This window comes from Syngnathus leptorhynchus, chromosome 14 (assembly GCF_054491065.1).
Source record: "Syngnathus leptorhynchus isolate UIUO chromosome 14, UIUO_Slep, whole genome shotgun sequence".
Lineage (NCBI taxonomy): Eukaryota > Metazoa > Chordata > Actinopteri > Syngnathiformes > Syngnathidae > Syngnathus > Syngnathus leptorhynchus.
This window is the reverse complement of record NC_141208.1, coordinates 8,278,601-8,291,777: the sequence shown is the minus strand read 5'-3', so window position 1 is coordinate 8,291,777 and position 13,177 is coordinate 8,278,601. Positions and strand designations below refer to the sequence as shown.

The 13,177-nt window shown below is 37.0% G+C and overlaps 1 protein-coding gene across 1 annotated transcript; it reads right to left on the bottom strand.

Moving 5' to 3' along the window:
* Positions 1-4,894: 4,894 nt before the first annotated feature.
* LOC147046424 (homeobox protein engrailed-2b-like) lies at positions 4,895-8,380 on the bottom strand. Its single transcript, XM_085930364.1, has 2 exons — positions 7,900-8,380; positions 4,895-5,700 (listed from the first exon to the last, which is right to left on the bottom strand). Exons 1-2 carry the CDS (start codon positions 8,378-8,380, stop codon positions 5,384-5,386), a joined length of 798 nt encoding a protein of 265 aa, XP_085786490.1. The 3' UTR covers positions 4,895-5,383.
* Positions 8,381-13,177: the final 4,797 nt, after the last annotated feature.

The window sequence follows — 13,177 nt, the reverse complement described above, 5'->3', positions numbered from 1 at the left end:
AATCAGCAGTTTACCTTGCTTGCATGGCAGCATGAGCTGCTTCTTGTGTGAATGTGTTAGTGACACAATTAAAAGAAGAACACTTTCAATAGCTTAAATGTAAACATATTGCCCTTCTTAACCCGTCAAACATAATTTTCTTTTTAATTTTTTTCCAGAACAAATTTTGGTAGTTCAAGTTAGATTTAGGTTGAAACCCAAGTAAGGGTGAAAGATACAACTCTGCCCATCCATTACTTTACCGGGTCTTTACTTACGATATTACATATTATATACAATCAATTTAGCAACTGAAACTCAAGTTGAAATGCTTTTCAATGCATAATCCATTCCATACTTTATTGTATAGATACGTCAGGTATAATTTACAAAATTCTCAAAAAGTTGTGTTTTTTCTCAAAACAGGTTGCATACGCTTTTGGTGGATTTAGTAAGATAGCATTCTTTTACCAAGATCCCAAATTGCGGGTGGTAACTATTACATTATGTTACTGATGCTGTATGGGTACACTCACCAAACTTATGTGCAGGAAGTGTGTATGTGGGTGTGATTGGTTGATCATCTCTATATGTTACTATCTATCTTCGACTATCTGGCAACTAAACTATGACTGAACAACATGTATGAAAGGTACTGCTTCCAAACAAAATTAAACTTTATCTTGAAAATGTAAATACAATCCTGCTGGGTGTATTTGTCACTAATGTCACGTGCCAGGTAGTTTTAGTGAATTATATTTTTTATGAAGTAAAATAAAGCCAACTTTATATTGCATGCCTTGTCACAATGTCACCCTCCACACTGAAAACAACAAAAGGCTAAAAATACCAAAATACCTAAATTAAATCTATCTATCTATATCTATATATCTATATCTATATATATATATATATATAATTGAAAACAAAAAAACATATTTATGTTTACTTGTATTCATATATTTATTTTGTATTTATGTTTACTTGTATTCATATATTTATTTTGTATTTATGTCCATGTGTTTTGCCAGGGCAGCACAGTAGCCCACTATTTAGCATGTCCGCCTCACAGTGCAGAGATAGACAGACAGACAGACAGACAGGCAAACAGACTAAACCTAGTAGTACATCCAATACAAACATGACTCTTCATCCTAAATAAGGACTAGTGCATTAGGCATCCCTTTTGGTTTCCTTTTTCTGCTCTAGTCTCAACTTTCTTCCTTCCCTCATTGCTGCTTAAGTTTCCTCTCAATTCTGTAATTAAAGTCACGGCAGGACCCTTGCAAAGTCTTTGTGTAGCTGCCTGTCTGGAAATGTTAGTGAGCTCAGCTTCCACACATGACAGATCAAGGGTTACAAAAGTGCTGACAAAAGATGACAGACAGTCCTCACAGCTGTTGTTGGTCATTTCCCATAAACTATCTACGGATTGTCAGATATTTAGGTCCTGTCAATGTTTAGGGTAGCTTTACGACATGAAACCAGAGCAACATTATTTAAAAGTAGGTCTTATTTAAAACAGACAAGTATCATTTTTTGATAAAAAAAATCTTTAACTTATTTGAAGTAGGTTGCAAGACCCAGAATGTAAAACTTGGATTTTGTGTCTTTTGACATTGGTTGAAATGTTGTCTTGTTAAATAAGACAGTGTACTATATGGAAAAAGTTTAGATCAAATGTCAAATTTTGTACCAATGGCTAATTAAAAAAAAAAAAAAAAGCAATCAACAACACATTTTGTCTCCACCATTTGTTCCATAAAGTAAAGAATTGAATTCATTGATAGTTCATATAAATTTCACTTCAATCCACCATTCTTAGTGAATGGGAAAAATTCTTTGTGAGACAAAGTGTGATTTTGTATCCTTATGGTATAAAGTTTGGTCACTGAGCTGTGGCATTAACTTGTATTCTAACAAGATTAAAATATATTTGTCCTGGAGATTAGCATAGTTAAGTCTCCCTTTTTTTGGCTTTTGGGGCGGCTGCAGCAGGCTTTGATCAGTCTAGCACAGCAAGGCCCAGGCTTGGCCTGGCCATCCAAAGCCTGGGTGTGAAATTGCTCTGATGTCATCCCCCATTCTCCATCTTTTCCAGCTTTCAGGGCAGTAATTATATTTCCGCCACAAAGCCCCCGTCCCCTTCATTCCATATTTCAGGTTTGACTAGGAAGCGTTTTAGAGAACTATGGCTAAATTACTCAGTGGGGGGAAGGGGAACTTGATGGGTCATCTTTTGTCTGGCAGAGACACAGGGGGACATCACTACTTGTATATGTACTTTTCTTTTCTCTGTTTGTCTGCCATTTGCCTCTTGCAGAAGGGGAGGAATTTAAGACGAGTGAAAGGACATGAACTTTGTTTCAAAAAAACAAAAAAAACGGAACTATTACATATTCAAAAATATGTGTCTTGATAGCTTGGGAGTAGCAGGTTAAGACACAATAGAGGATAATCACACTGACCATGATTTCATAATAGAGCTATTAACAATATTTGGAGCATCATTTTAGTTTGTATACATTTGTTCAGTGTTGTCAATATTTTTTAATTTGTAAATGTTAAGTAGAACCTAAGAAAGCCCTAAAAAGTTAATCTTAATATGTATGTTTCTTCTAAAATGTTACTTCAAATTTGCAGGAGCTTCATGAAGTATATAACTGCATCGCAAATGATCACGAATGGATATGTGCATTTTACATGTCTGCTAGAAAGTTTGGATTTTTCCTTCATAAGCAAGCATAGCGAATAGCCAGTAAAAGTTGCTAATCTTTTATCCTTTGACCATTTTTGTTTTGCAACATAAAACAATTCATAACTTTCACTGGGTTGAATCTGCAATGACGATACAGTTACAAAAATTAAATATTGAATGCTTTTATGTTATACAGTTGGTAACATTTGTGGATGCAGGGTGAGAGCAAGTGCATCACATGAAGCATTTGAATATGAAATCATCTCCACAGTTGGAACCACTGAGGAGATTGATGTCCTTTTCCCACCAATCTTGGCAGCAACTCAGGCACCTGCTGCTATTTGCATGGACACCCAAAGTATTTTGACCTTCGTCCAGGTTCTCTAGTGATTTTACTCTTCTCCCCCTCTACCATCTCCCCACACCCTCAAGCCCTTCAACTGACAAACACAGACTGTGCACAGAGGCTCTGTTCACTGCCTTCCCCCTTTCCCAGTCCCAAGTCAAGAGCTCAGCTCATCAAGTCAGCAAGCGTTGGGTGTTACTTCCATATACAAGACAGCGGATAAAAGAAAATGCAGATGAAGTCCTCTAGTAGCCATTCACAGAGTCTGAGTCAAAGCTTCTGCGGGAGAGTCAGAGATAAATAACTCTGGCTCTTTACTTTCATACAAACTTTAAATCATTGTTTGTTTGTTTTTTGCCATTTTTCCCCATTTTTTCTGCTGTTTCATCACTAAATTCAGGCTTTGAATACATAAGTATCATACTATATATATATATATATAATTATTATTATTTTTTTTTAAATTATTATTTATATATATTTTTTTCCTTTTATCCTGTGCCAAGTGGAAAGGGTAGTGCTCTTTTCTCTGTCCATCTTTGCATTTATTGTTATGCAAATTGATTTCCAGATGACAGACTCATCAACTCAGTTTACTGCTCAATGCAAACTTTCATCTCCTTATCTTTGCTGTATATTTCTGTTATTTCAAATAAAATTGCAGAAATCACTTTGCACTGTTTTTATTTACCATCATTTAAAAAAAATCATTGCCATTAGGACCATGTAAAAGAAAACTTAAACCGGCTGAGGAGCAAATGACTAATTTCAATTTTATATATATTTTTTTTATGTCAAAGACCCATTTACTGTATAGAAAACGCGATCCCTCTCTCGTTACAACACTGCCACAGACTTCAGCTTTTATTTACATAATTTTAAGGCAAATGAGTTTACTTGCCAAACAATTTTCTCAAGCAGTTGAGAAAATATAGATAAAAAAAAAAACATTCACAGCATTGTAAGACAACCATTTGGTTTGGCTCATCGTTAACTCTACCCAGCAAAAGGCCTTTGATATGTTACACTCAAAAAAAAATATTGCAGGAAAAAAATAACTTATGTAAACGCGAGTCAACATGGCTGTTTTCATTATAAATACGAATATATTGTTTATGTGTTTCTAGAAGGATAAAAAAACTGGTTTCTTGAACATTCGTGGATGTGATAGCCTATAGTAATATAGGTCCATAAATTTCGGTGCCAACTCTTTACTTTGAATGACAACCTATTCCCTGAAAGCACTGCGCGTGGAATTCAGCCAATGAGACTTTTTAAAGGGATTTCAGACAAACATTTTGAGTTTCATTTTATTATACTGGTAATGAATGTTATCATGTAAAATCATCATATCAGTTGTTTAAATCAAATCGGGAAAGATGGGCAGCGTGCAATTTTTATGCCAATTTGGATGTGGAGACCAGACTGCTTATAAAATAGGGGGGCAAAATAATCAAGTGGAAATCTTGTGTGTGCGTGCGGGTGCCGGCGTGTGCCTATGTGTTCCCAACATGTGTGGCTTCCGTATTTCGGCATATTATAGGCACCCATAAAGGCGATTTGAGGCGAAATTCTGAGCTAAACAACCAGACCTGCTGTCACTGTACTATAAGCAAACAGACACTAAGGGCTAGAAAAACAAACAGACACTAACGGGCTAAAAATTAACAATTCATTCAGAAAAGATAAAATAACATTTTATAAATTCTTAACAGAGATACCAAAATGCAGCAAAAACAAATCTTTGGACTTTAGCATAGGTTTTTTTTTTGTTTTTTTTTTAAATCACTATTGTGAATCAGGCTTCGGTACTGAGCGGGACACGCGTCTTTGTCCACGCAGGTCACTTGTCTCAGCCAGTCAGTCCACACTCTCACGCCCAAGTGTCTCTTTTGTGACCACGCATAAAAAAATAATGAGAATGAAAATAAAAACAGTCCATGGCGATGGGACCTGTAAAGTATTTTGAATATTGCGTGCTCGGGTGTTTCATTTTTGTATGACCACGCATGCTTCACGCAACAAAACAAACTGACTTTAAGTTGTTCAGACTTTGAGTGACAACGATTTTACTCCCTCATGTGTTGTAATCAAAGAATATGTGTTCATTATTTGTCCAATAATTTTTTTTCTTCCAATAATTATGATGAATTTGGCTAAATTGCCATTTTCTACCGCTTTTGAAACTATCCCCATCAACAGCCCTGAGGGCGCGTAGTATACGCGCACACATAAACACACGCAAACACATTTTACACATCTAAAAGTTGTTTCTATTTGAAATATGAATGCTGGTGTTGACGTGATTTTTTTTTTTATTTTATTTATTGCATGGTTCAGCGAGAGACGCATCATCTCGGCTAGTCGCTGTCCGACTTGGCGTCCTTGGACGGGGTGTGGTTGTACAGTCCCTGCGCCATGAGATGCAGCGCCAGCGAATTTTTATTCCCTGTGGCTTTTTTTATTTTGGCCCTTTTGTTCTGAAACCAGATTTTGATCTGAGATTCGTTGAGGCCAAGTTCCCGGGCCAGGTCCTGCCTCCGCTGCTCGGTCAGGTACCGGTTGCTCTGAAACTCAGTCTTTAGCCGGTGGAGCTGCTCTACGGTGAAGGCTGTCCGAGGTCGCTTGTCTTCTTTTGTCGGGGTCCGAGCCCTCTTTGGTTTACGGGATCTGGGCCCTTGGGGGTGGGAATAAAGAGGAGAAATGTTGTTATTCAAGCAGTTGTTACAAGTTTGACATGAATTGTTTGCCTCATATGGAATCTTTTGGTAATAGTTGAACATTGTGTTTTAGTCGCAGATTTTTTTTAACCGAGTTCAATAACTTGTTGGATGGTTTTAATTATTTTTAAATGGTTATTCTTTGGATTCTTTATAAAGCGACAGTGTTTCCATTAGTCACCAATAAGCCTACACAAATGCATCTCCTTGAATTGACGCCTACTTCAGATGGAGACTCGGTGGATGAGTAAATAAACACCACCTGCCATGCCTGATAAAAGATTGTCACAAAAATACGTCATGGTTGCTTTATATACATATAAATGATCGAATGTCAAGTTTAATCATCATAAATTATATGCAGTATAGCCAGAAGCTACTTCAGTCATGTGAAACATGATGATAGCGCAAGATGGATTCTGTTGGGTGAGAAACAAAACACACTATACACTGTTATATTGTTTTATTCCAGTGTAGGGGCGGACGCAGAATAAACCCAACGATAATGAGGAAGACTGATACAAGGTGTCCTCCAAATCCGCTGCAGGAGGAGGAGCGGGGGTGGTGATGGGGGTGGGGCCAGACTGGGATGGATGCGGGCGGGGGGGGGGGGGGGGGGGGGGGGGGGCTCTTTTCCCTCTGTTCCCTAAATAATGCATTTATTTCTTAAAAAGACATGATAAAAAAACATTTTCCCATTTAGGATATCTGAGGGCTGTCGGAATGAAACATATAAACGAAATTCCAATTAGCGGAGGCTATGTTTAACTCTATAATATGTGAGCCTTAATTCAATCATGCTATTTTCAACTATTTAAAATCAGAAAAGTCTGTCTGCTTGTAAATTCGCAAATCAGCATGCTTAATTTGTCAGAAATTAACTTTCGGGGGAAGGATGTAGATCATTTGCAATCACGTGTAAAATATAATGCTTTTCTTTTTGTGACGTCAGTCTTTATTTCCATCGACTCTTTTGGTAGGCCGAATGAAGAAAAGCTGCAGCAAGCCCCCTTGCTCTTTAAAAGGCCCATTGTAGTGATTCCCGCACACTTTCCGTTAGTTTCACGCAAACTTTTCTCGCTACAAAAACATTTTTTTTATTGGTTTGTGTCGCACTCTGCCCTTATATGATCATTTCGGAACATCACCAAATGTCTGTTTGGGGGGGTGGACTGGGGGGGGTCACCGGGAATTTCCGTACATCACACAATCCAAAAAGAAAGAGACAAATAAAAAGTTGCATTCAAAATATCCGGTTTGACTGCAGTTTCAGTTATTTAAGTGAATGAAACTATATACTTTTTGTCACATTTTATACAAAAGAATGTAGCCTCAAATATTTTGTTTCACCGAGTGTCAAATAGCCCAAATCAAATTATTGACAGAGTTGCATGTTTATACAAATTTACATTATTATCTACTTCACATGTGCATGGGTTGCTCTTTTTTTTTTGCGGGTTTGTGGCCTGCATTTCACATCTAATCCATGCCTTCAGGACTCACCACTCTCACTTTTTAGGCACCCACCATTGTCAAAAATATGCTAATAGAATATTAACAAAGAAGGGTCGGGAACAATGGCGTTAAACTTGGTTTTACTTCATTTTCTACATTTTTGCTTCATTTTTTTCACCGTATATTCTCATACGACTTTATTTCTAGGAAACTACTATATACAAAACCGTCGAATTTATATTTATGTATGAGAAAAGCAATTATGAATTAGGCCATTGTTATAATAGTTTCTTCTGATTTTGGAAAGGTGCAAAAAAGTGAAGGAGAAATAGTAAGAGCGCACTATTCGATTGTTATGATCACATTAGTTTATTAAAAGTAAGGTGTGATAAAGATAACTATCTATGACGGTATAATAATTGCTTTGTCAATTGTTACAATGATATGTCGATTAAGTTGGGGGTGCGTGTATTGCTCTAACTATTTAAAACAAGTAATTCATAACCTTTTTTGCTATATTTTTAGGGTAGTAAAACTTTCACAAAAGTTTATTCTCTGAATTTATACAATTCCAGATCATTACAGAGGTGTTTTTGGGGGGGTGGGGGTGAACTATTTTTTTATTTTTTTACACTCCAGCATATTAGGTTACATTTTTCCCTATTTAATATGCTATTAAAATGAATTTTTTTTGCACCAACCTGACGACGGACGGTCTGAGTAGCGGGTACAATAAACCCACGCTGGCCACAGCATCTGTTTAGCCCCATCAGATGCTGAGCTGGCTTGGGGGCTGCTACAGCGGTTGTCGTTGTCTCCTCCTTGGACATTCTCACTTTCTTCGCTGCCTATCAGTTCACTCTTCCGACTAATTATATCCGAATGGCTGTCGTCGGATGATCGAGAGTCGTCCTCTACTCGTGCAGCTCTTCCTTGTACATCGAGGTTGCCGATTTTGGGGTCGTTTCTGATCTCATCTCTTCTTGTGATACTCTCCTGAATTGGAGTCCCATTTTTCCTTTTCCGACCAAAATCTGGCCTTAAAATGTTGTCAATATAAAAGTTGGTGATCCTGTGGGACTGCTGGTTGCCAGGTGGTAGGATAAGAGGCAGAATAGCTCTATCTGACTCCTCACCAGAGTCCTCAGGGCTCTCCGGGTCTCGACGAGCATTTTCTTCCATGATGATGACGCCTGATCCTCCCCAGAACGTATTCACCAAAGTATTCCAATCTAATGATGCGGACTGTTGACTATAGTTTCAAAAGGTTTATCACGATAATAATGATGAAAAGAACCAACTTTTTTTAGTATCGTATGATGAACGAAAAACCTGCCGTTTTTTGACTGGAAAAAAATCATAGTCCAGTATCAGATCATTCGATTCCTCATCGTTTGCTCTGTTCAGTGATTTCATAAAGAGAAAAATAAATTGGGTTCGTTTTTAAAAGTTTTTAAAAGGGGTCCCTGCGCACATTTTTTTGATGCGCTCAGCAGTAAATCATTCTGATTCAGACGACGCTCAAATACTTTCACTAAGGATTTGGTTCTCATTTCTCATTGGCTGAGAGGCGCTACGCTAAGGCGCTTTAGACACGTGCCTTAGACCAATCCAGTTGCAGAGATCCTGTCACGTGACGTCACCGGAATTCCTTGGAGGCTGTATCGGTCCAGCCCATATGCTACGTTCAAGTTAAACCAAAAATGTCAATGCTATCAAATTTAATAGCCTACTAAATATTCACACATGACATGACCATTAGAAAATAAAATGCACCTTGGTTTATTATAGCAAACTGCATGAAAACGATTGGATGGGTAATGTAAAACAACTAAAATTGATATGATTTCATAGTTATTTGTAGTATCATTGTAGTAATCACTTTTAATTATTTGTGTTTAGCAATCATCTCATAGATTTACTGTTCAATTAGATTTTTATCATGTTGGGTTGTTCAATAAAAACACAACGTTGAAATTGTCACCAAAAATGCAAAATAATAAATTCATGTCTCACAATATTAATATGAAATAACACACTTCGACACATTTTTTATATTAGTTATTAATCATTAAAAATAAAATGCATGGCTGAACATGGATTGAAACAATTATTTAAGAAAAACACTTATACATGTTAACTTTTTCGTTAACTTTTTTATGCATATTTTCAATTGTGGTGTTTTCCAAGACCACGATACTCAGTTAAACACTTTTGTCTCTGCGATGGTACGTGAATGCAGCAGGGATAACAATCTTTGCGCACACGCACATACACATGCACGCACACACGCCCAAGTGCACGCACACACACACACACACATGCACGCACGCACGCACACTTGCACACGCGCGCACACGCGCACAGCACGCACACACACTCAATGCCTGGGAGCAGTGAAATCAGTGACGTCATAATTTCTCATTTTGAAAACATTGAGCGTGCGCAATCAATTACGTTCTTTTGCTGATAGCTACATCTCAAGTTTTACATTGATAATTATTCATTACTTCTATTGTCTTACAATATCAGAACTTAAACGTAAAATCCAAGAGCATTCTGAGTGAAAACTCGTGCGATAGCTTATGCCGGAGGTATAGACCCCTCCGTCTATAAATAAACAAATGGATAAATAGATATCTATCTATATGAAGACATCCATCCATCCATAATTCGGTTCATTGTTTTTATTTTTCAGGAAAACGTGCTATCAAACCATCCTATTCATAATGAACCTCATATCAATTTTAAAATTAGTATGGATATCTTTATTAGCTTATTTCACTCTGTATTCAAAAGAATGAAAGCTCTCACGGTAGTTCTGCAACGAGGCTGTGCGAAGCCATTGTCTTTATGCAGGAAGGCAGCACCTGACAATGTACGTATGCTTCTTGTATGACGCTCGCCTGCACGCACTAAACAAAGGCTCATGTCCAGAATAGATTTATTTGTACGTACATTCGTCATCCACATATTTAAACTTGCAAAACTAACTTGACCTTGAATTAAGTGGATCAAAATGGATGTGAATTTGAAAGGAATATACTTAGTCATGCTATATACTTAGTAAATGTCATATGCAGTCAGACTGAAAAACGAAAGTAAAAAGCTCTTGTCTCAGTATGTGTTGTGAATGTATGATCATCATTTTTGACGGTCCAAAGTGAATGGGCATAAACGATTTTCTGTTTGGCGTTATTTATTTATTTATTTATTTATTTATTTATTCACTCATCCATAGTTATTTAGTTATTTTTATACAAGACCTTATTGTAGAGCAATAGTCACATCTTGCACCTCCACTTGTACCGTAAGAGTCATGGGTTGAATTATATTACAATTCATTATATCTGACCCATTTTATGGTATAAAATATGCGGTGTCTGTTTATACTTTGTTATGTTAGATTTAATTTGTAACCAAAGAAAACAAATTGTAGTAGAAATAAGTGATACATTTTACATACATTTTGTCTTTATCTCTTCATCGTTTAAGTGATAACTTCAAGTCTAACATCAGGACTTTGCAGCTGTTTTGGCCCACATTTCTCTTTCGGTATTTATTTTTGTGTTAGTTACACCAATTTTGAAAGTTAAAGAATTATCAAATCAGAAAAAAACTAAAATTTGTCCTTTTCTTAGCTTAAGTGGTTACATTTATAAGGGACAACCCAGCTGTTGATAAGCCTGTAAATAAAAACTGCTTTGCAGTTTCTTCATTTGAATATTTAAATGATTAATCACAATATTCAAGAACAAATGACCATCTAGGTACTGTAACGTTCTGTAAAGACGTATAGTCTCATTAAGTCTCAATACATTTATTTGCATCACATATAGTAAAAAATATCTTCAAAATTGTGTTCACTTACATATCGTATAAAACTAACACAAAACATCAAGCACTGTTTGTTTGTATGTTATTTATATACCATTTCAGTATAGCATGATTGAATAACAATTTTTGCATACACTGTTATATATTTCCAATGCAAATGCGCATACTCATACTTGAAATCAATTGATGGAGTGCCATAAAAATACCCGAACATAATTTGAGGTCAAAATGAAGTTGACCTGTTGCCAATAGGCTATTTTGCTAACAGAATGTACAGAGGAGTAAGATTTTCTCAGAGTACCTGTTTTAACGCTTCAATGTCGTTCTGATCCAAAAGCGGCATATCATTTCCATCAATTAGACGTTGGTTGATGTGCAGCTCAGAAGATAAGAGGTGGGCTTTGTGATACTCTGAATGCTGCTGTCTCCTACATTGTGTGGGTGCCCAGATGTGAGATGAGTCAAGAGACAAAGCAGAGGTCAGCCAGTGCCATCGGCTTCCTGTCCGCTTTACAAAACCTCCCAGAGGGGGAGGTGGGAAGAGAGGGGCTCCGAGGTTAGGGGACACTTCCTATTCCACTCTGTGTGCTCTGTTTACACAGGGACAGGGGAATTAGTGCAAAGCCACACAATAATCACACACACGCTAACGCATCATACTGGGAAATGGAGATGGTTGAACTGTGACCTCTGTTCAATGATGTCACACCAAAAAAAATTCATCACGACAACAGACTCTGTACATGTACTGTATGTATAGTGTATTTGAGGGACATAAAGAGAAAAATCTAAGACTCAGAAAAGGCGCTAAAAGTCACAGAAATAGATTGCTCCCATAGCTAAATAAATACATGAAATAAATAAATAATGAAATCAACCAAAATAAAACTGGGGATTTTTTTGTTGCCATGATAATTGAATAATTACGGTCAATCTAAATTTAGATTACAATTTTCTATACAATAAATGCCATATCTCCTGATGACCATTTATGACAAAGATAGGCATATTTGTATTCAATCTACATAAATATGCCCTTGAAAAAAATCTAAGTTGTGTTGAAAATCGACCCACTTCCTCGGTAGCAAAATGTCAAATACTTCTTGACAATATTAATGATCTCTCTGTATGACGTTTACAAATGTTTTTGAGCCGACTTTTATATTGGACGTCAGATAGTACATATAGTCATTATGTCGTGCGCAATCCTTGTGTATATCATATAATAGCGATACCAAGCTCATGAAAAATCCCTTAATCACATTTTTAATTTTGTCATTATTGAAAACCATTTTTTAAACTGCAATTAACTGTTTAAATCTTCTGTGATAATTCTGAAGAAACAAATTTCATCCACAGTCATTTTCATCAGAGTGGAAATCATCAGCCTAAGATTGTGTCTAATATTTTGCCCATCACGCACAGTAGCCACACAAAGTTAGCACAATGTCGCTCTGTCTCATGCAGTGTAAATATTCCAATCAATTTGATCAGAGAAGAGTACCTACTGTTGTGTCCAGTGAGTTTATGGTTCCATTCTCCCCTCCACCCACCCCCCTAAAAAACTAAAACTAGATTTAACCCTTACCTGAAAACACTCATCCTCCTGTATCTGCTTTTCTAGCACCACTAGGTGCATGTGTTTCAGTTCGGAGCGTTGACAGCATGTTCAAAAGACTGTGAGTAGGCTTGTTACTATCAGTTACTGCTTTAATCCCCCTGATCACCATGCCGTGGATTAACCTGGTGTGAAAGCAGCCCACAGGCCCGACTGATGGGCCTCCCTGGCTCCAGAAGAGCTTGGCAGCCTGGACTGGATGCTCAGTCCTGCATGAGTTCACCGCAGTCATGGGTGACAAAGGGAGGTTTTGCTCCACTGCTTTTTCAAATTTAAAAGCTCTCTCAAACTTTCTCCTCTGTAGAAGAAAGGCTACGTCCCAGTGAGTGATTCCTGAAGCTGTGTGTTATGTTTAAAGTGACACACCATGACACCAAATGATGAAAACGCCATCAAGTATTGTGTAATTGTTCATCACACTCTGTGTTTGCTGGCCTTAAGGGAAACTAAACAATTTTACATCAAGGTTGATTTAAATAAATAAATAAATAAATAAATAAATAAATAAATAAACCTACCGCACC

Excerpts from the sequence above, each read along its gene's own strand:
- LOC147046424 (XM_085930364.1), bottom strand. The coding sequence starts at position 8,380 with ATGGAAGAAAATGCTCGTCGAGACCCGGAGAGCCCTGAGGACTCTGGT. Across the intron at positions 5,701-7,899 it reads CTCAGACCGTCCGTCGTCAG|GGCCCAGATCCCGTAAACCA; the intron begins GTTGGTGCAAAA and ends CCCACCCCCAAG.